This window comes from Sciurus vulgaris (genome assembly GCF_902686455.1).
Source record: "Sciurus vulgaris genome assembly, chromosome: 1".
NCBI classification, from domain to species: domain Eukaryota; kingdom Metazoa; phylum Chordata; class Mammalia; order Rodentia; family Sciuridae; genus Sciurus; species Sciurus vulgaris.
The window spans coordinates 96,573,180-96,593,727 of NC_136461.1; the positions used below are offsets into that span (position 1 = coordinate 96,573,180).

At 37.7% G+C, this 20,548-nt stretch overlaps 1 protein-coding gene across 7 annotated transcripts in view; it reads left to right on the forward strand.

The window, feature by feature from the left end:
* The window catches only part of NTNG1 (netrin G1), a 408,943-nt gene that overhangs the window by 235,932 nt on the left and 152,463 nt on the right, over positions 1 to 20,548 (forward strand). For all 7 annotated transcript variants that reach the window (XM_079132939.1, XM_079132936.1, XM_079132937.1 and 4 more), the window contains exon 3: positions 6,684 to 7,324. In XM_079132939.1, coding sequence (XP_078989065.1) covers positions 6,684 to 7,324 — 641 coding nt within the window. The remainder of the gene's footprint in view (positions 1 to 6,683; positions 7,325 to 20,548) is intronic.

Consider the following 20,548-nt stretch of genomic DNA (forward strand, 5'->3'; position numbering starts at 1 on the left):
CTGACAGATACATAGGTACTTTTGTCACAAGTAGTATCAGGATAGCTAATGTTGGGACACTCCCATAGTATTCAGGCTATATTGTCACCACATATGTACCCCAGGTTGGGACCCATTGTGCCAATTAACAATGCAGGTTAGAAACTGAGATTGTCCTAGCATTTATGGAGATTATTGTCCTTTATGCCCAAGGACCAGGGAGCAATTGGAAACATGCCCTCTGAGGATGTATAGTTTACCTCTAGGGCTGTGTTCACCAAGGCTTGCCAGTACATCTGTATGGGTGGTATTGTAATTTATTTTTCAGACTTCTGGAAGAGTTGTCCACTACCTTGGATCTTACCTCCTCTAGTTCTCACTTCTTTCTGCCTCTACTCAGTGCCAGTAGCAAAGCTGTAAGACCCCAAGTGGGGCAACTGTGCAACCTGTGAACATCAGCTCCCATGCCCAGAATAGGTTCAGTGTCTTCAGAAAAGCCATAAGGGAGAGGTCTTTCCATGATGTAGTCAAGCAAGAATTTGGCAGTAATAGGACAGGGGGCAAGGAAGAGTGGCTAGAAAGTTCCAAGATGGGACTGGGAATTGAAGTCCCTTCACCAAAAATTACACCTCTGATAGAGAGGAGTCACTAGAATCTGCTGTTTTGTTGGCTCCCTCGAAGGTAGAGTGAAAGAGGGAAAGCAGCCATCTGCCCAAGAGGATGCCTCAGCCTAGCAGTTAAAGCGTGCCATGGGCTCATGGTTCCTCTCTTTGAGGACAAAGCAATAGAGTCTGCTACCATCCTTTTGGAAAAGTTTGCATTGGCAAAGCCCTAATGGTGTCTAGTTTGGAATTAATGCAGGAACAGGTTAGGGCACTAACCCAGAATGTTGCTTTTGCCTTTGTGTCTTTTGTGACTGTTGCTTATCAATAAGACAAGTAAAGATCAGCCTGATGCAAATGAATGTGAGGCATTTCTGCCTTGCTGTTTTCCAGATTGATTTGAGTGTTAACCCAAATGCCTCTCACCATCACTTGTTAGTACATGCCTGTTTGGCATGTAACTTACAGTTCAGTAGCAAATCTCCCTGAGAACTTCCTTCATTTCCAACTGTCATTCTCAATAGTTTGCCAATAGGTAATGCATGGAGGGCAAGGTCAAGTTTTTTGTTAATACTGATTATATGGGATTTTGTTTTAAACTCTGAAGGGCCTACCAGATGTTAGGTGAAAGGAAGTTCTTTTTAAAAGTGTCACTTGCCAGAAGGAAGACTTCAACAGAAACAATGAAAGCATGTCTCAAATTTTATTTATCCATTTAATTCTGAAAGCATTAAGAAAGAATAACAATATTCCACTTTGACTGCAAATTGCTAATTAAGAAGTAACTTCAATTCTCCAAGAGGTAAAATATTAACATTTCTAAATGAAATCAGACACCACAATCTTCTAATTGTTATAAAAAAAATTCAACCGCAAAATCTATTTAATAATTTAGGCATCACTTAGTGGTGTAAATATTATCTGCATAGTCATAAATATTTTCTGCTTTGTCCATAGACAATCAACTAAGGATCTGTTGCTTGTAGGACTTAAATTAAGATCTACTTAAGGCTGCCTGCTGGCCACAAAATAATTACTTACACTTGCTGATGCCTGAATCTGTTAGATTTAGCAGCAAGAAGTGTTCTTTGTTTTCATAAGTAGGGGAAAGTTGCTTTTTCTTATATAAATTTCATTGTTGATGTTATTAAAAAGGATTAGGGTGTAGTTGAAGTAGTTGAAAATGTAATTAATCTAATCCCTTTAACAAGAATTGTTTTCATATTGATAATTCTCTATAACAACAAGTATTACAGATCACACCCAATGAAATATTTACACTCAATATTTAGTGTATAATCTCTCCTTTAGCTTTCCCTATCAGGATAAGATTTAGCTTTCTTTTCCTTTTTCTCTCTCACCTAAAAGGTAAAGACCAGAAAGAAATCCTTTTAATTTTTTTCTCTTTGCATCCTCTGCTAATTTTCTCACAATGTCATTGTCTCTGGGTAAATTATGTTAATGGCAATCAAATCATTAATCTCCCAAAAGAGTAGGAGTGCTCTGAAAGAAGGAGACTAGTCCAATTGATTTTTTTTTTTTTTTTTTTTTTGGTATCTTTTGTCATTTGGTGCAGATTCTCATTTCAAATGATTTGTTTACCCATCGATTGCAATAAATTGTTATGCTGCTGAAAATATCACTAAGAGTAGAGTCAGATGAAGGACGAAACTGTCATTCTGGCCAACCTCCTCTGATTATCTCCAGTGTAAATTGGGAATTGTTCTTAATCTGCTCAAATGTCATGTTATCAGGGAGACCTTCTCTGACCTCCTAATATAAAATTACAATCATCATTCCCTCCCAACACCATTCTTCCCTTTAATTGGCTATATTTTTCTCTATAGCAGTTACCTCCATGGACCACTATAAAGCATTTTATGTTTGTTTGCTTAGCGCATCTCCTCCAACTAGGATGGAGGCACCACAGAAACAAGGACTTGGATTTGTCAACTGTTATATCTTAAGTGCCAAGACAAATTCCTTAAATATAGTTCTATAATAGGCAATCAATATATAATTGTTGAGTGCATGAGACTTTGTTCTCATCTCTCAGGTGCCTAAAGCAGCAGATCTGTGTGAAGCTATGAGAGACTTGTTGTAAATGTCAACCTTTACCAAGAGCTGGCTGTCCTGCTGAGCCCAAGGGGAAGGTGCCCCTCCCTGTGGAACAAAAGGAGAGACCTAGAGCTTCCTGAGGCCGTGTCTTCATTAAAGAACTAAAACTGGGTTGTGAGGTGCTGTCTGACCTCCACATGTTTACAATTATAAGAAAATATAAAGACTCTCAAAGGACACTCTGCAGGGTGCAACTTCTATAGCTTATCAGTAGGGGTTACTAAGTTAAATAGGGACTCCATAGCAAAATAAGTTTTTGAAACTAGGTCTATTTTGTGCAGCTAAGTGAGGATCTTAATTTCAAGGCATTCCAGATGTATGATAATGCTCATCAGACTAAAACAAGCTCTTAGGCTGTTTTTCTCCAACTCATTTGATCTCAGATGTTTTCTTCCTGACAGTCAATACTGTTTATACGACAGTGTTACAACACAGTAGACTCCATTGGCTTGGGTGCTAAGCAGACCAGGCAGGAGTAGGAGAACAGGTTCTGGCTCTGCTTCTTATGGTCTGCTGTGTGATCTTAGGCAAGTCCCTTAACACTTCTCTGTGCCTCAATTTCCTGTTCAGTAGGTAGGGATGAGAGGGATTGCCCAGGACATGTAAACTACCCCAACATAAGGGCTGACTAAATGGTGGATATTGCCAATGCCTTTTACTGAATAAATGCATTTTAGATAGATTTCTTCAAGCATTTCTGTGGCATGTTTGTTATGATTGGTTTACCCTTAGAAAAGCCGGCTGTGCCTCCTTCTCCTCTTGTCCCAGAAGCTTGTCCCCATTTCAGAAGCTCCATGTACCAAGGCTGAAGTGAACAAATGCTGTCTTTCAACATGATTTGATAAAAATGTCTGATCACTCCCTCTGGTGTACCCCACAGAGCTGGTTCTCTTCGTTCCCTCACTCCTGACCTCTGATGAAGACACATTCCTCAGCAGGAAGCGGGGAGTGTCCAAGTCAGAAATTGTGCAGATGGCTGCATGCTGACAAATTTTAAAGTGACCATATATTTTAGGTAAATTTCAAATGAAGGTGAGATCTATGTGAATTTGACCCTTTCCAGTAAAATGCGCATTTACATATATTTAGAATTTATAAATCCTGACAGATTCCACAATATTTATAGCCCTCCATAAAAAGCCTTTGCCAGTTTGCAGAGCTTTGCATTTGGCTCTCTGGTATGCTTAAGAGAGCTTAAATAATAATAAATTTGGTGATTTATTCCACCTGGAACAGAAACTTATCCCTACCCCCTTGGCTCATTTTGAAAGGGATACCTATAAATAGTGCCACAGACGGTGGGATCAGGAATAGGGAATTGAAATTCGAGAGAGAAGAACAGAAACATTTCCATTATCACTGATTTCTTGAGTATATTTTTAAAACAGTTCTGTTCTTCAAATAATGTACCTTCTCCCCTTTCTCCTGCCTCATCTCAATTATACTTGTGTCTCCCAGACCTGTTGCCAACTTTAAGATCCAATTGCATTAATGGCAAAGAGAGAGTGAGAGTATTAGCTGACTAGGTAGGAGAGAGTTGCCTCAAGGGAGGCCGAAGCAATTCTCCAATGTTCATCTTATATTTCATAGGAGTCAGCAGGTAACTGAGCATCGATATCTAAAGTGTAGATTCATTATTTGACTCATCTCATGTTTCCAACAGGTATGAAAAAAAAAAAAAATTCAAAGTTCATGAAAAAGAAAAAAGGAAATCTCATTGTAATTGTAAGAGACAGTCTAAGGACAATGTCAAAGAATAGATTCTTTCACCCATTCATACTCACAATCACCTAGTACAGGGCAAGAGAAATAGAGTAGTTCCCTCTTACCCATAGTTCCACTTTCCATGATTTCATTTACTCGTGGTCGACTGGGATCCAAAAATATTAAACGGGAAATTCCAGGAATAAATAACTCATGAGTTTTAAATCATACACTATTCTAGAGTAATGTGATGAAATCTCTTGCCATCCTGCTCCATCCCATCCCAGCCATGAATCATCCTTTTGCCTAGAGAACCCACACTATTTCCACTATGTGCTCATTTGTCACTTAGCCATGGTCTGGGTTATCAGGTCCACAGCCTGATTTTGCAGTGCTGTATTCAGGTACCCAGACACAGCAGCCAACATGATGTCACAATGCCTGTGTCATTCACACACTTCCTCTCCTCACATTGTGTCATTTCACAAGAAGGATGAGTATAATAAAATATTTTGAGAGAGCACAATTATATAAATTTTATTACAGTGTAATTGTTCTATTTTATCATGCATTACTGTTGTTAATCTTTTACTGTGTCTAATTTATAAATTATTATAGATAAGTATGTATAGGAAAAAGATATACTTAGAAGATTCTGTACTATCTGAGGTTTCAAGCATTCACTGGGGAACTTGGAAAGTAGCCCCAGGGGATAAGGAGAGACCACTATACCTAAATAGTGGCTTTCAAATGATTCTATTTGTTATTTTTTTAAGTAACATAAATAAAAATGGGGAGCCATTCTCCATAGGATCTACTGATGAAAGTCATGAGCAGCCATTTAATGTAGCATAAGCAGTATTATTACAATGCTGTGACAGCACTATAACAAGATTTAGTTCCAGCTCTTTGTTTGGCTTGTAAGGGAAGTAATCTTTGATAGAAGGAAAATAATGATAATACTAATTAACGTCCATGAAGGGCTGCTATGGGCTGGCACAGAATTTGGTATGCAACACCCTCCTAATTATACAGTCAGCCCTCCATGACCAAAGGTTTTGCATCCACAGATTCAACCAACCATGGGTTGAAAGTATTGAGAAAACAAAATTCAGAAAGTTCCCCCAACAAAATCTGAATTTGCCCTGTGCGGATCACTGTGTTGAATTCAGGCAAACGAGGTGACGTGTGAGCACACGCCACTGCAGCCTTCACCATTTCTCTAACCCTCAGTCTCTTCAGCACTCCTTGTTTGAGCGTGGTTTACCTCATCTCATTCCTGCACTATGTGCTTAGGCCTCAGATAACTGCTTCTGTACTGAACACGTACAGAATTTTTTTTTTTTTTTGTCAATACTCCCTAAGCAATGCAGTATAACAACTATTTACATAGCATTTGCATTATGTTAGGTATTATAAGTAATCTAGAGGTGGCTTAAAGTATGTGGGAGGATATGTGTAGGTTATATGAAAATACTGTGCCATTTTATACAAGGCACTTGAGCATCTGCAGATTTTGGTGTCAATGAGGGTTCTGGAACCAGTCCCTCATGAGCACTAAGGAATGACTGTAGCAGGTTTTTTTGGAAAACACCCCCAACCCCAAGACTTTCCTGAGCAATCCTCTTATCTCTAGCTAATAGGATGGCAGATGTCTGGACCAAGCCCCAGAGCCTGCAGAGTACCACATTTTAATGATTTGTGGTGAATAAAGTAAATGTTTTAAAACCAGACTTTATGAAGCAGAGACCCAGTTAAGTATGATGTATTGGAGGCAAAGCTGAGAAAATCTGAACATTGCATGGGGGCATCACTTCTCAAACAGGACACAGGTTTACGGTTCATGGCTAGTTCTCAAGCCTTGCTTGAAAAACAATGTTTTTAAGGAGGAACTGTGCTCTTAAGGAATGTCCTTGAGGCAGGGGGGAATTTCCCTTGCTCTTCTATAGCATCTTTCTAAGAGAGCAGAGGTACTGAGCTGTTAGACAGTTGCTCTATCTTTGTGTTTCTGTGACCACATTATGGGTGTAACACATATGGGATAAATAAACTGTTTTCACTTCCTAAAGTCCATGAAGGGAAATAAGATTAGAAAATTATTATTATATTTCTTTTTTTTTAAAAAAAAAAAAAAGTCTGTTGTAAGGGAGAATCTATTTAGAACAAATAAAAATTATTATGGAGAATATTTTTCTTTCCATGCCTCTTAGCAGCAGCAGTAAGGCAAGACCTGAGTTGACCCTGTGTTTTAATGCGGCACCTCTTGTTCTTCTCCCATAGGGCAACCCCTACATGTGCAATAATGAGTGCGATGCAAGCACCCCGGAGCTGGCACACCCCCCTGAGCTGATGTTTGACTTTGAAGGAAGACACCCCTCCACATTTTGGCAGTCTGCTACTTGGAAGGAGTACCCCAAGCCTCTCCAAGTTAACATCACTCTGTCTTGGAGTAAAACCATTGAGCTCACAGACAACATAGTTATTACCTTTGAATCGGGGCGTCCAGACCAAATGATCCTGGAGAAATCTCTCGACTATGGTCGAACATGGCAACCCTATCAGTACTATGCCACAGACTGCTTGGATGCTTTTCACATGGACCCAAAATCTGTGAAGGATTTATCACAACACACCGTCTTGGAAATCATTTGCACAGAAGAGTACTCCACGGGGTACACGACGAATAGCAAAATAATCCACTTTGAAATCAAAGACAGGTTCGCATTTTTTGCTGGACCTCGGCTACGGAATATGGCTTCCCTCTACGGACAGCTGGATACCACCAAGAAACTCAGAGATTTCTTCACAGTCACAGACCTGAGGATAAGGCTGCTGAGACCAGCCGTTGGGGAAATATTTGTAGATGAGCTACACCTGGCACGATACTTTTACGCCATCTCAGACATAAAGGTGCGAGGAAGGTAAGAGACTGTCTGCCTCATTTGGGAATGGGTGTGTCCAAAGGAACCATCGGCGTGTTGAGGCCACGTCCTAAGGTGGCATTTGTCAATTTCTGCTGCAACATTTTCTCAGGAATACCAGTGTGCTAGCAGGTTCTGAAGGTATTTGAGACCCTTTGTACTCAGCAGTAATTTGTATCCCAGACTTGCTGCCATCAAACCTGGTGGGCCTGGTGGGATTCTTTAGAATTCAAATGAAAGCAAAAGGTGGTGGGGGGTGGGGGATGGGGGCGCATCTTAAGACAAAAGAACTCCCTAGGTCAGGAGGTTTCTGGTTTTAGTCATTAAGGCAAGTAAGCCTTAGGGATTAAATCCTATTGCCCTATACAGGACTGAAAAACAAGAAATACATCTTGCACTTTTGAATGCAAGGAGGATTGCAACATTGTACATCAATTTGTTCATATTTGTTATGTTGGACCAAAAAAATCTGGAATGAAAGCTATATTTCTTTAAATTTATTAAATCAGAACCAAAAGCTTCTAGGAAATAAAGCATCTGTTAAAGAGGGACAAGTTATACTTTTAGGTTTTTGGATCTTTTTGTATTGCAGTGATATGCTACATTTAAAATATGGACTTGAATTGATGCCCTTCATTTTGTAGATTAATTACAGATGGACCAGAGTAGCAATACTGATGGTCACTGTCAGGATTGTCTTTGGTTTTGACAATATACCAGAAACATAATTAAGTATACAAGAATTTTGAAGTCGTTTAAATGAAAAATTTGAATAATGAGAACCAGGACTACCAACATAGAGATTTTCAATCAGCTTTGCAAGTGTGGCATAGTATCAAAATAGCCGACTAATGAAAGCCTGAGTTAGTGAGTGGGGAAAACTGAAGTTGAGTATGATTTATATTAAATGGAAATAAAGGAGAGATAAGTAAAGCTGCACTCCAAAAATGCCAAAGAATGCTTGAAGTCAAAATATATGATAACAATATAAATGGTACCTCTGTCATTAGGTTTAATAAAATAATCATAAAGTTTAAACAGGATTTATTTGATTTGCTGGCATCCCAGCAGCCCAATCCTCAGAAACTGGACAAGTGTTGAAACTCTAGCTTTCAGAGACTTGCCTCATGTAGTGCTAGAATGAGGAAGAAGTCTTTATTACTAAGAAAAGGGCTTTAGTGGGTGGTGGGCACAACCTCTCAGAGTGATGTCAGGATCTAACCTGTGGAGAAGTAGCAGGAACTCTGTTCCTCATGGAAGAAAGAAACTTCAACTTTTGAACCTTATTTTAAACTTTTAACTAAAGCATTGGTGATGGATGATGAAGGTATCTTTAAAGCAAATATTTTTGAGATATATATGCCCCTATGCATTTGTATTTCTTGTTTGTAGGTTCAGAGTAGAGAAAACAGTTCATGGATTAACAGGGAACCATGACAGTGTGATAGGGAGCTGTTGCCTTGAACATGAGTTTGCTGTTTATAATAAAATGCAACCATTATTATGCTTAGGAGCATTTTAGCAAAAGATTATAAATTTATAGTATCTCACTTCGGAGGACATATATAAAAATAATTGATGTTGATATTATTAGCAATAGTATATCAATATCAAGTAGTAAGTATTCGATTCATCTAGAAGAGTAAAGGTCAAAATTAGTAAATGGAGATTAGAATTCTAATCCTAGTGTGATCTACATTGCTAGATATATTCATATAGGTCAGTTTCTGTGGAATTTGAGATATCCATAATCTGAGTCCAAGTTGCTATAACCCAACTTCCTCCAAACACTTGGATTTGCCACTTGTCAAGAAGGCAATCTTCAGAAACCATGGGGCTGGGAAACACCATTGTTGGAGTTTATTTTTGTCATTGGGTATCCATTTTTCTTTCATCTGATTGTTTAAAAGAAACAATTATTTAGAAGAAACAAACAGATGAAAGAAAAATGTAGAATACATTTTTTTTAATAAAATACTTTATAAAAAAAAAAAAAAAAGTAAAGACATGTTTATGCTTTCTCCACTGAGGTCAGTCTGGCCATCCCACATTGGCATGTTAGAAACACAGAATCCCTCCAACTTTACCATTTATTTATTTATTTATTTATTTATTTATTTATATTTTTTGTCCTTCTAATGTCCTCCAACCTGCATTTCTGTGGTTCTGGGGAATTTGCAGGAGCCCTCCTCCCTTCTCTGGGACTCACCTCCACTGTCTTTTTCCTGTTCACCAGTCAACTGTAAGCTGGTGAGAAGCAGCTGGGCAACAGACAAAGGTCCAGTAAAGGTGAGCCCCTTCCATGAGGTCCACTCTTTCACCTGCACACTCTGTCCAAATTCCTCAGGGCAGAACTGATGCTGGCATGTACTGCGCTAGGCACCAGATGGCTGGAGTATTTTTAGTCTTAGGGGAGGGACTAAAGAAGCAAAGCCTGATGGCTCGGGCGTGTCTCCAGCTTTCAAGTTATATAAGGAAGAGTCGCTCATGATAGAGCCACTAAAGGGAAACACTGAGCATGAGCCTGGTTCACGGGCCTTTCAGTAGAGACACTGATGTGATTATTTTACCTTTGAAAAGTTCAGTATGATTAATGGCCTAAGTGGTCTTTCTTCTACATAACAAATCACCTATAGAAGGATTGAATATTAATTGATGATTTGAAAAGAAAGTTTTAAACATTGTTCTAAACAACCATAAATATATACTTCCTAAAATATAACTGAGGCCTTTGTTTCATTTATTCACCCCAACATTTCCCATGAAATGATGACATACAGGCCTCTCTACCTACATAACTGTATCCCATAATGATAATGATATTTTTCTACTTGTTACTTTGAAAACCAAATTGTGGAAACTGATATGAGTTATTTTGAGACAGTGGAATGGAGTCCAGATATAAACATTCATAGAATAATGGAAAGAGAATAAATTTTTCATCTTGAAATATTAAACTGTGGAACAAAAATAGAGATCTTTGTTTAAAGTGACTGTGAATTCCAATCCTCTACTTCTTTGTGCCTGTGTTTACTTTATACCAACTAGTGTTATTTGGTATAAAACTTATGTTTTGATTGTCATTAGACTAATGTAGCATTTATGCTCTTTTCAGTATGTAATATATCTGATACTATTTTACTAGTTACAAAACCATAATCTCATCATGAGTAATTTATTCCTCTTTTGCTACATACCTATTTTGCTTTCATTTACTCCTTCTCATTGTGTATTTATTAAGATAATGGAGGGAAAGAGGAAACATGGCTATTGGCAATCTCAGCGACTCCATAGTACTTACGTCGTTCAATAAACCTAATAATCTTCATGGACTAATTCTGACTTATGGATGTCCGCTTCAGTAAATCAGGGTGATTTTCTCTAGTGAATAATAGAAGAGTGCAGTGTGCCAGTACCTTAATTAAAGAGCAGCTCTCTTAGTCTTGATCTCATTTTAATTTACAGGGTAATACTACAATAATATCACTAATGGAAGGTACATTAAAGGGCATCAAGTAGCATTAACTGTATTAAATTATGGTACTTGTGTTAATTAACTGCTGAAGCAAGATGGTTCTAATGGCCAAAAAGGTCGTCTAGTGCATAAATAAAATCTACCCAGATGAAGGGTGAGAGGAGAAATGAAGAGTAGATGTTTGTTCTGAACATCTTTTCATACAGATGGGGTTAAATTTAAAAGCTGTTAAGTACAGACAAAGTCCAAAATGTTTCTTAGTTACATAATTAGATGTTGTGATTTTTAGTTATTTTGTTTCCTCCTAAGCTTTCCATAATAAAATTAATCGAAAAGTTGAACATTTTATCTGTCAGATGCATAGATTTTATTAGAATGTATATTCAACATTCTCGAGGGCTTCTTTGAGGTGAACAGTTCAAGGAAGTAATGCTATTTATTTTAATAGTTTTTACATCTGAAAAATAAATGAACATTTGGTAATATGTTCACTTATTTTTAAGATATATTATCAGCAATGTACCAACTTACTGGATTTAGACATAAGAAAATAGAAATTCCATTTTAACAAGAACTTTAAGAAAAAAGAGATTTTCCCAATGGCCTAAAAAACTGAAATCAACATCTTTTTACTTGCCTTTTTACAAAATATTCATAAGGATAGTTATCAGTAACTTTTTCCATTACTTATCCCTTTCAGTACGTACTCAGGCTCCTGTACAGGTAAGTTAGTTGTCCAAATAGTTGTCCAGGCCTTATCCACGGTTTAGTGTTTAATACCTGCTGTTTCAGTTACTCATGTCCAAACATACTAAGTGGAGAATTTCAGAAATAAGCAATTTATAAGTTTTAAATATACTTTATTACAGAGTATCATTATAATTATCTTATTTTACTATTATTTAATGTTGTTCACTCACTGTGCCTAATTTATAAATTCAACTTTATTATAGGTGTGGATATATATGAAAAAATGGGAAAAAAACCACATATTTGGGGTTTTTACTCTCTGCTACTTAATGCATTCGCTGGGGTTCTTGAAACATGTTCCCTTCAGATAAGGGGAGTCGGCTGCAGAATCTTTTTGCCTTTTCTATCTCCGTTGATTACCTCAGGAGAGAAGCCTGGGAGCTTTAACGCAGAACTCCCCTTCAGGAAATGTCTTTGACACCACTTTCACTTCACCCCTGCCCTGGCTCAGAACTCTCCTTTGCCTAATCACAGGGTCATGAAAGGGCCAGGGACAAAGCTGCCCTAGCTGGGTGCTGGAGAGAAAAAGCTCCCCTCCCCCTATAAGAGTGGCACTTTTCCTTTATAAACCTTCTTCTCTGAATGCCAGTGTCTTGGTGTTCGCCATAATTAGGACAAGGTGGATTTCACTTCCTTAAAGCAAAACTTCCAAGTGGTTAGAGCAAAAATAGGTAGCATCAGGTAAGCAAGAACACTGGGAAGATTGAAAGTATAAAAGCAGTAGTGCATTTTTCATATTTTTGGCAAAATCATGTAATACAGAAGTGATTTACCAACTACAGAGGCTTATCAGTTTTCCTGCAAGTTCTCCAAGTGTCTTTCGACAACTTGAATAAATCTACCAAAATATTTACTTTCCACCTCTTGTTTAAGAAGCAATCCTACAAGACAATTTTAAAACATTGTGTCTGGCCCTTAGCCATTTTTTTCCCCAATTACTCCTCATTATTGAAGCTGAGCTTTCCTGCCATTGAATCGATTTTGCTTTAGAAACATCTTCCTTCTTTCTGTTATCAGTAGACACTTATCCTCCACCTGGGACAGTGTGGGTTAGACAGAGGACATACAGAGATGCATGAAGCATAGTCTTGGCCCTCCAGGATCTTGTATCCAGAAGATGCACAGACCTGTATAAAAAGAAAAAAACAATGACAACATGAGTTAAGTAGTTTTAACATATTAGTCTGCTTTTCGTTTCTATAACAAATCTTGAATCTGGTAGCTTTATAAAGAAAACAGGTTTATCTCACAGTTCTGTGGGTATAAGGAACCACATCTGGTGATTGCCTGACAGAGTCCTATGGCAGCCCAGGACGTTGCATGGTGAAAAAAAGGAAGTATCTCTTCAGGTCGCTCTCCCTGTTAGTATTCAATCATGGGAGATCTACCCTGATAACCTTGTCCAATCCTAATTACTTCCCAAAGCCTCATCTCTGAACACCAGAGTTGGATTGTTTCCAACTTCTTAATACCTCACAATGAAGGTTAAATTTCAGCATATAAACCTTTGAGGACACATTCAAACTCTTATATCTAAACCACATCACTGTGTGTGTGAATGCTTAAAGGCCTAAGGTCCCAAAGGAGTTACTAATTTAATGTGGGACAGTTAGTAAAAATTTTGATGAGAATGTGAGATTTGTACAGTATCTTGAAACATGTGCTTTAGTTTGCCAAGCAGCCAGGGCAGAAGAGATGTTCCAGGTAGACAAATGATACATAAAAACAGCACAGCATGTTAAGACATTCCAAATAGACAGGAATTGGAGTTTAAAGTCCTGGGAGATGCCTTCCCTTCTTCTCACTATTGCTATCTCTATAAAACTATAAAGGATACCTACATCTTGCTCTCTGAGTACCCCATATCGTAAGAAATCTAAAATTATATGGATTAACACATACTAGTTTAGTGCAGGTGAGAAATATTTGAAGGCAATGGTGGTAGAAGCTATTCCAGTGTCCCTGCATCCTGGAGAGATCTAACATCGCATAAATTGGGGGCAACTATAATGCCAAACCATACAGAAAAGCTCTCCAATTTCCATGGAAGCCAATGCATGGCATTGGTTTGAGATTTGCTTATAAAGTCAATAGGAATTGGTGACCAGTCAGATTCTGAGGAAGAACTGAGGGAAGAAATTATCAGTTAATTGACAGTGGGCCATAACATAGGGGAAATAAATATTGGAACAAAGTTTCAGGTAATTAGTGATTAAGCTGATTATTCATGTTATGCCATTTCAAGTAGCAGAAATCCAAGTGGAGGGTCCTATTAAGGACTTTTTCAATTGTTGTTCTAGTGCCCCAAAAGCAGTTTGAATTAGGTTTGGAATTCATGACTTTATATGTGGTGGTTGATGTTTGGGGGATCAGTGACATTGATAAAGTGGGATTTTAGTCCATTCTAGTTGTCAATGACTGGGATCATTTATAGAACATTCACAGAATGCTGTGGAATATTGCCATTTAAAAGGTTATTCCTGAAGGAAATTGAGAAATTGAGCAGTAGTGGGATATTAAAAGAGTGGAATGAGTTAAGGTAATTCTAATATTCTCCATTAATATGTAAATAATAATCCTTTACATTTGTCTAGCGCTTTGTTTGCAAAACTCTTTTGGGTACTTTATTTACTCTAATTCTTGCAAGAGATTTATGAAACAGGTGGCATTTAACCCTGTTTTACGAATGAGAAAACTGAGAGCCAGAGACATCCCATGACTTCCTTTTCTAACATCAGACATATAATAAAGTGACAAAATCAGGTTGCTAACTCCAAAACTTGTGCTTTCCCTAGATGATGTGGTCTCACAGCCAGCCACCCTGGAGTGATCTTGGTAGATATAGGAGTCCCAGAATATTCCCAAAGGAGCCATCCTTAACCAGGGATGATGAATCAGTAAATTCTATGGCTTTGCCCTTCCTATAATGTTCTGGGAGTTGCACTCACCATGACTTTTGGCTGCTCAGTATTTCATTACACTAGATTGTGGGGTGTTTATCTGTACTTGGTTTAGTCAGCTTTTCTCCTGCTATGACCAAAAGTCCTGATGAAAACAATTAGAGAAGGAAAAGTTTATTTTAGGGCTCACAGTTTCATAAGTCTCAGTCCAATAGACAGCTGGCTCCATTCTTTGGGGCCTGAGGTGAGACAGAACATAATGTTGCAGTGTGTGGCTAAAGGAAGCAGGCTCTGAACATGGCACCAGGAAGCAGAGGAAGAGCTCCACTCAAGAAGGTCAAAGTAGGCCATGCCCATAATCCCAGTAACTCAGGGAGACTGAGATAGGAGGATCACGAGTTCAAAGCCAGCCTCAGCAAAAGCAAGGCTCTAAGCAACTCAGGCTTTAAGCTAGTAGGTTATTAAAGGAAAGATGTCTCCTTTTTAAGAAACATAGAATATTTAAGTAAAATACCACATAATGAAGAAGTAAAATGATTTTCTCCTCTGCTTCTAGCATTTGTATGTCTCCACATAAAAATACCAAATTGGTCTGGGGATGTGGCTCAGTGGTTGAGGGCTCCCAAGTTCAATCTCCAGTACCAAAAAAAAAAAAAAAAAAAAAAAAAAATTAGGACAAAATATAAATCCTAAGGGCAGGCCCCCAAGGACCCACCTCCTCCAGCCACATCCTGTCTGCCTATAGTTACCACCCAGTTAATTCCTGTTTGGGAATTAATGCACTGATCAGGTTAAGGCTTTCATAATCATTTCACCTCTAAACCTTTTTGCATTGTCTCATATACATGAGATTTTGGGGGACACCTCATATCTAAACCATAACAGTATTCTAATTTATTTCATTTTTATGTCTTACTATGTTAGATCTAAGTATTTTACTTCTAAAATCAAATTACAGTGATAGCTTCTCATTTTCTGAGGGAAGAAAAAAGTAAATGAACTGAATTTTTAAACATTAATTTTTTCCCATATTTGTCCATAAATTTAAATATCTGCCACTGTAATACAGTGACTTCATCATGGACTAAAACAAATCACAGATATTAATGAATAAACTTGGAAATGGCCAACAATTAGTTTATTTTAACTTCATGTGAGGTCAGTCTATTTTTATTTTCAACTTTTGCACATTGTTCTACATTGTCTTGGTTGGAACTACAGTGAAAAAGTGTGCTGCCTCTTGAGTTTAATACAATTTCATGTGTTCATAGTCAATGATCCTACCCCCCCCCCCTTTTTTTTTTCCAAGCTAAATCAATATTTAACCATTCAACCATCAAAATTCTGATTTACTCTTCTTTTAATGGGACAGTGAAGTCCTTCTTTTAAAGGGAGAATGAAATAAGAATATGCCAATGAAAAACTTAAAAACCTCAATTAAAAAAAAAAAAAAAACAACATAAAACCCAAAGCATTGTTCTTAGCTCTGGTAGAAACATTGAGAATAAAGATTTATGGTATGCACCCATTTTAAGTGGACAACCAAGAGCTGTTCTGATTTGGAGCATGTTTTTTTAAACCCTTGAGACTTTCTTGAATTATAAAGAGAATATATGCATAAGCAGCTTATTTTCCTTTGAGGTTTCCACTATTATAAGCAGAGAATGTGTCTAATAATTCCTTTATTTAAATTATAAACTTCATTAGCATGCAGGAAAACAACCCAGTTTAAGAATTTTTCTCTTTATCCTTAATTCCCCAGTGCCAAAGATTTTTTAAGCTAGTAGGTCATTAAAGGAAAGATGTCTCCTTTTTAAGAAACAGAGGATATTTAGGCAAAGTACCACATAATGAAGAAGTAAAATAATTTTTTTTCTCTGCTACTAGCATTTGTATGGAAAGTTATAGTTCAGCCACACCTGTATATCCAACAATGGAAATAGGATGCACTCAGCTCTTTTGTCTAACTCCAGGAGCCACATTCTTTGGCTTAATTCAGTGTTTGGCATCTTCCAACAATGGTCTTGCTGAGTGTTTTCCCTGGAATCAGAGGCATTTCCTGACATATTCAGAGATGATGACTACTGTCTGATATTTAGTGTGAGAAAGTTTGGGATGTACCTGCAGTGCTTCAATAAATAGATCATTCCTAATTATTCTACAAATACAAGAACAAAAAGGTTAATGTCAAGGGTTTTATCATTGTAATTCGATTCTGTGAATTGACATATTGATTCTATTACAATATAGATCTATATTTTAGTTCAGCCAGTCACTTTTAGAACTAAGTATATTAGTTTAATCAGAAATGACTATATTGCATATAACCTCATGGTTGTTATTTCTGCCTTTTTAAAAATCAGTAGGAAAACTTCATCCAAAAAAAGTTAATCAATCAGGCCAAGGTGGGAAGCAAAATTTTTAAATTACTTATGTTGGCCTATGAATTTGTTCCTGATCTTCCACTTGAAAACATCGACTACCTTGAGAAACAGGCTATAAACATGATGTAGCAGCCCCATAAACCTTATTGGTCCAATATCCCAAACCAGATGTATTACAATTAAGATAGCTACTATTTTGTCTCTTTCTTGTCATACTGTGACTGTGCCTAGGACAAATGATTTTGTGCTAAGAATAATTTGAGAAGACAGAGACAAATCATTATGTTACAGGACTGGGGCCTTTTGGGAAACTGAGGCAGTGCCAAGAACCACACCCCATCCCCAGTTTCAAATTCTGATTCTTGTGATCAAGTCAGAAATATTTCAGACTTGTTGCTCAGAGTAACAGGCATGAGTTTATTGAAGAAATAGGAAAAAGGAAAGGGGACACTCTCAAGGGAGAGAGTGGGTCCTCTTAAAGAGGAGAAGGACAGTATGCCTCTTCTGCATGCCAGTTTTATTGGAAATCCCAGAGAAGTTTCCAGAGAGCCCTGCCTAGGTCCACTTCTTGCCTTTTGACTGACAGCAGGATGACATTGGGCTCACTGCCCTGATAACTCTAGGTCACTTTAACCCATGCTGACTGGTTCTAACTGTAGATTTTATAGTTGGGGGAATTATCCTTATCTCCCTGAGTTTCACAACCTGGTCTGTGTAAGCATCACAAAAGTCCCCTCCTTCAGGATAACTTGTGTTCCTCTTATCAGAATTATTTCAGGCCTGCATTTTTTCTGCAGGTAACAGGTAGTTAGCTGAGGAATGTAACATATCCTGTCCACTTAGGCCAGCAGGGCTGCAGGTAAATTGCTTCTTGGAAAAGAAAGTGTGTGAGGGTCAACACAGTGATCCAGTTTATAGAATTATTCCCTTAACTTCATGTTCCTACCACTCACATCTGTCTGTCCCCTCTCTGTTAGGATTTCAAAATCATTATTTGTCTTATTTTAGAAGGAAGCATTGGCTGGGAGATGGGAGAAATAAGTTCAAGCTCTTGCTGTGTCCTTATTCTTTGTGAACTCAGAGCAAATTGGAGCCACCAAAGCAGAGTCTCCTCCCCCACAAAATGAGCATATTTTACTAGATTAGTGTTCCTCAGAATCACTTCACACGTAAACTGTGTAATGGTCAAATACATTTGGAAAATGTTCACAATATTTCCTTCTAGGAGAATCGCAATGCTTACTAGTGTATTAAATGCTCTAAGATATCCTGTGGCAAAGATAGAGTCCCATTTTACTTCAACCAGAGCCTCCCCAAACTTGATTAGTATGCACAGAAGTATTACACACAGAACTCACGTGAGGGTAACAAGTTTCCTTCAATCTCTACCATCATAGGACTCTTCCTATGATATAAGGAAATAAATGAAAACAGCATAAGTGTGTGTGTGTGTGTGTGTGCGTGTGTGTGTGCGCGCGAGCATGTGTGTGTTTAAACTATTTGCAGTGTTAAGAACAGATTGATTTTTCACAGCAAGGTCTAATTTTAGCTATATCCTTCCTATATTGTTGCTACATTAAGAGAAAAACAGACTATCTTAGGGAGAGGCAGACTTCATAGGGAGTATCTTTCTTTTTTTAACTGTTGCTCTATTTTTTTAACCTTGTGGAGTCCTGGGTATCTTGAAGCATTATAGAAAATTAAGTAAAAAATTGGAATAGATAGGAATTTTTTGGTTTTTTGTTTTTAAGCTAGAGAGATTGTGATGGAAGAGTCTGCAAAGATGTGAAAAATGAAATGCCAAGTGGTACAATCTGGTGCATTTTGAGATAAATAGAGATGTTAAAGGCTTTCTATTCCTCGTGTATGTAAGCTCCTCAAACTCTAATTACAGCAATAAACTAAAATCATGCATTTAAAGGAAAATAGGATTACCTAGTAATTAATATATATTTTTTCCATTTGCTTGGGATGATATTCTTAAAACCACAGGCTAATTTTAGTTAAATGCAGGCTGCAGTTCTCTGCTCCTTAGGATGGTTAATAAGTAACAAATTATAGGTCAGAAAAGAGAAACACTGTGTGCAGCTAAGGGGTATCACCTAGTCTAGGAATTGTATTGCTGCCATGGCTGCTTTTACTCATTTGGTGCTACCAGAATATCAGGGAAGCAAAGCTGTTACAACATATTGGTGACATCCATGTGTAATTATAGATCCTCCAGTGCTACTGGGAACAGGGAACAGATGGGGGGGAGGGTGGGCCAAGAGATGATGGTGGAGGAGTCTAAGAGGTCAGAGATTTGGCAGGTTGGGAGGAGACAGCCTGATGAACTCCTGTCCTGGATTTATATAGGCAGCATGTCTGCCAAATAGTCATAACATTGCAAAATCATTTCTTTTATAACTGAAAAAAAATGAAAATAATTTAATCTAACTCCCTCTTTTTCAGATATGAAACAGAATGGTTAGTGTGTATTAGCCAAGGATAATAGTGTTGCATAATGAGAATCTAGACCCAGATTGGACTTGTTTATTATTCACTGATGTGTCCCCAGTGCCTAGAACTGGGCATGACACATATTAGGGGCTCAAGAAATACTATCTGAAGAAAGCAGTGAATAATTATGGAATACCCTACAAAGTATCATGTACACAACTGTTTGGAGCATCTACACTCTTCCGTTAGGCATCTTGTCACCATCTTGCATAGTCTCTGCCCAAGTCTGCAAAGCAACTGGAGCCAAGCCCCATAGTTGTGGTTATGCCCTCTCCTCCAAATATACCAGAAATGCAAAGCTCCAGGTTTCAACCAGTTGTCAGCATTAAAAAATAAACTGTATCAAAGTAATATGTGTGCAGCTTGGATGCTGAGACAGGAGGATCACGAGTTTAAAGCCAGCCTTGGCAACTTAGTGAGGCCCTAAGCAATTCAGTGAGACCTTGTCTCTAATAAAATTTAAAAAAAGGGGGGGGGGGTGCTGGGGATGTGACTCAGTGGTTAAGTGTCCCTGGGTTTCATTCCCAGTATCATCATCATCATCATCATCATCATCATCATCATCATCATCGTCACAAAAATAATGAGTATATTCTGGATAAATGAATACCTCTGCAATCAGCTGCATGTTATTATCTGTCTACTTAGTCCTTTGTGACTCCTGATTTCTTTCCACAGTGAGTAGAAGATAATGAAAAGAAATAGACTCTACTGCTCACCTTCAGAAAATATCTAGAAAAATCACAATATCACCATTTGTCCCAAGTGGTCTTCAGATGAGTTGATGTTTGCCTCTTGGGTCCAGCAACCAAGAAGTTTAAATGTACTTTGAAAACATCTTAGAATTTGTACATGACACCTTTAAATATTGATAGTGTCTGGTTTGGTGTTGAAAAGAATTTGAACTAAGGAGAGCAGAGGAAGAGTCAGGGAGCAAACTCAATGGTATAGGTTTATGTCTATTAAAATAATTCAAGTTCATTATGTACTCTTACATGGAAAAATGGTATTTTAAAATATTAATAGTGTGAAGCTAATTATGAGAAGAAGGAAGCAAGAATGAGGGAACATGATGCATGACTATCTCACAATGGTGGAATTATGGGTGATTTTAATTTTTTGTGCACTCCTATTTTTTTCATATTTTATTCATCAACCATATCATCAAAATGGATCAAATGGAAATTCCCATACAAAACATAATATCCAAATTTTT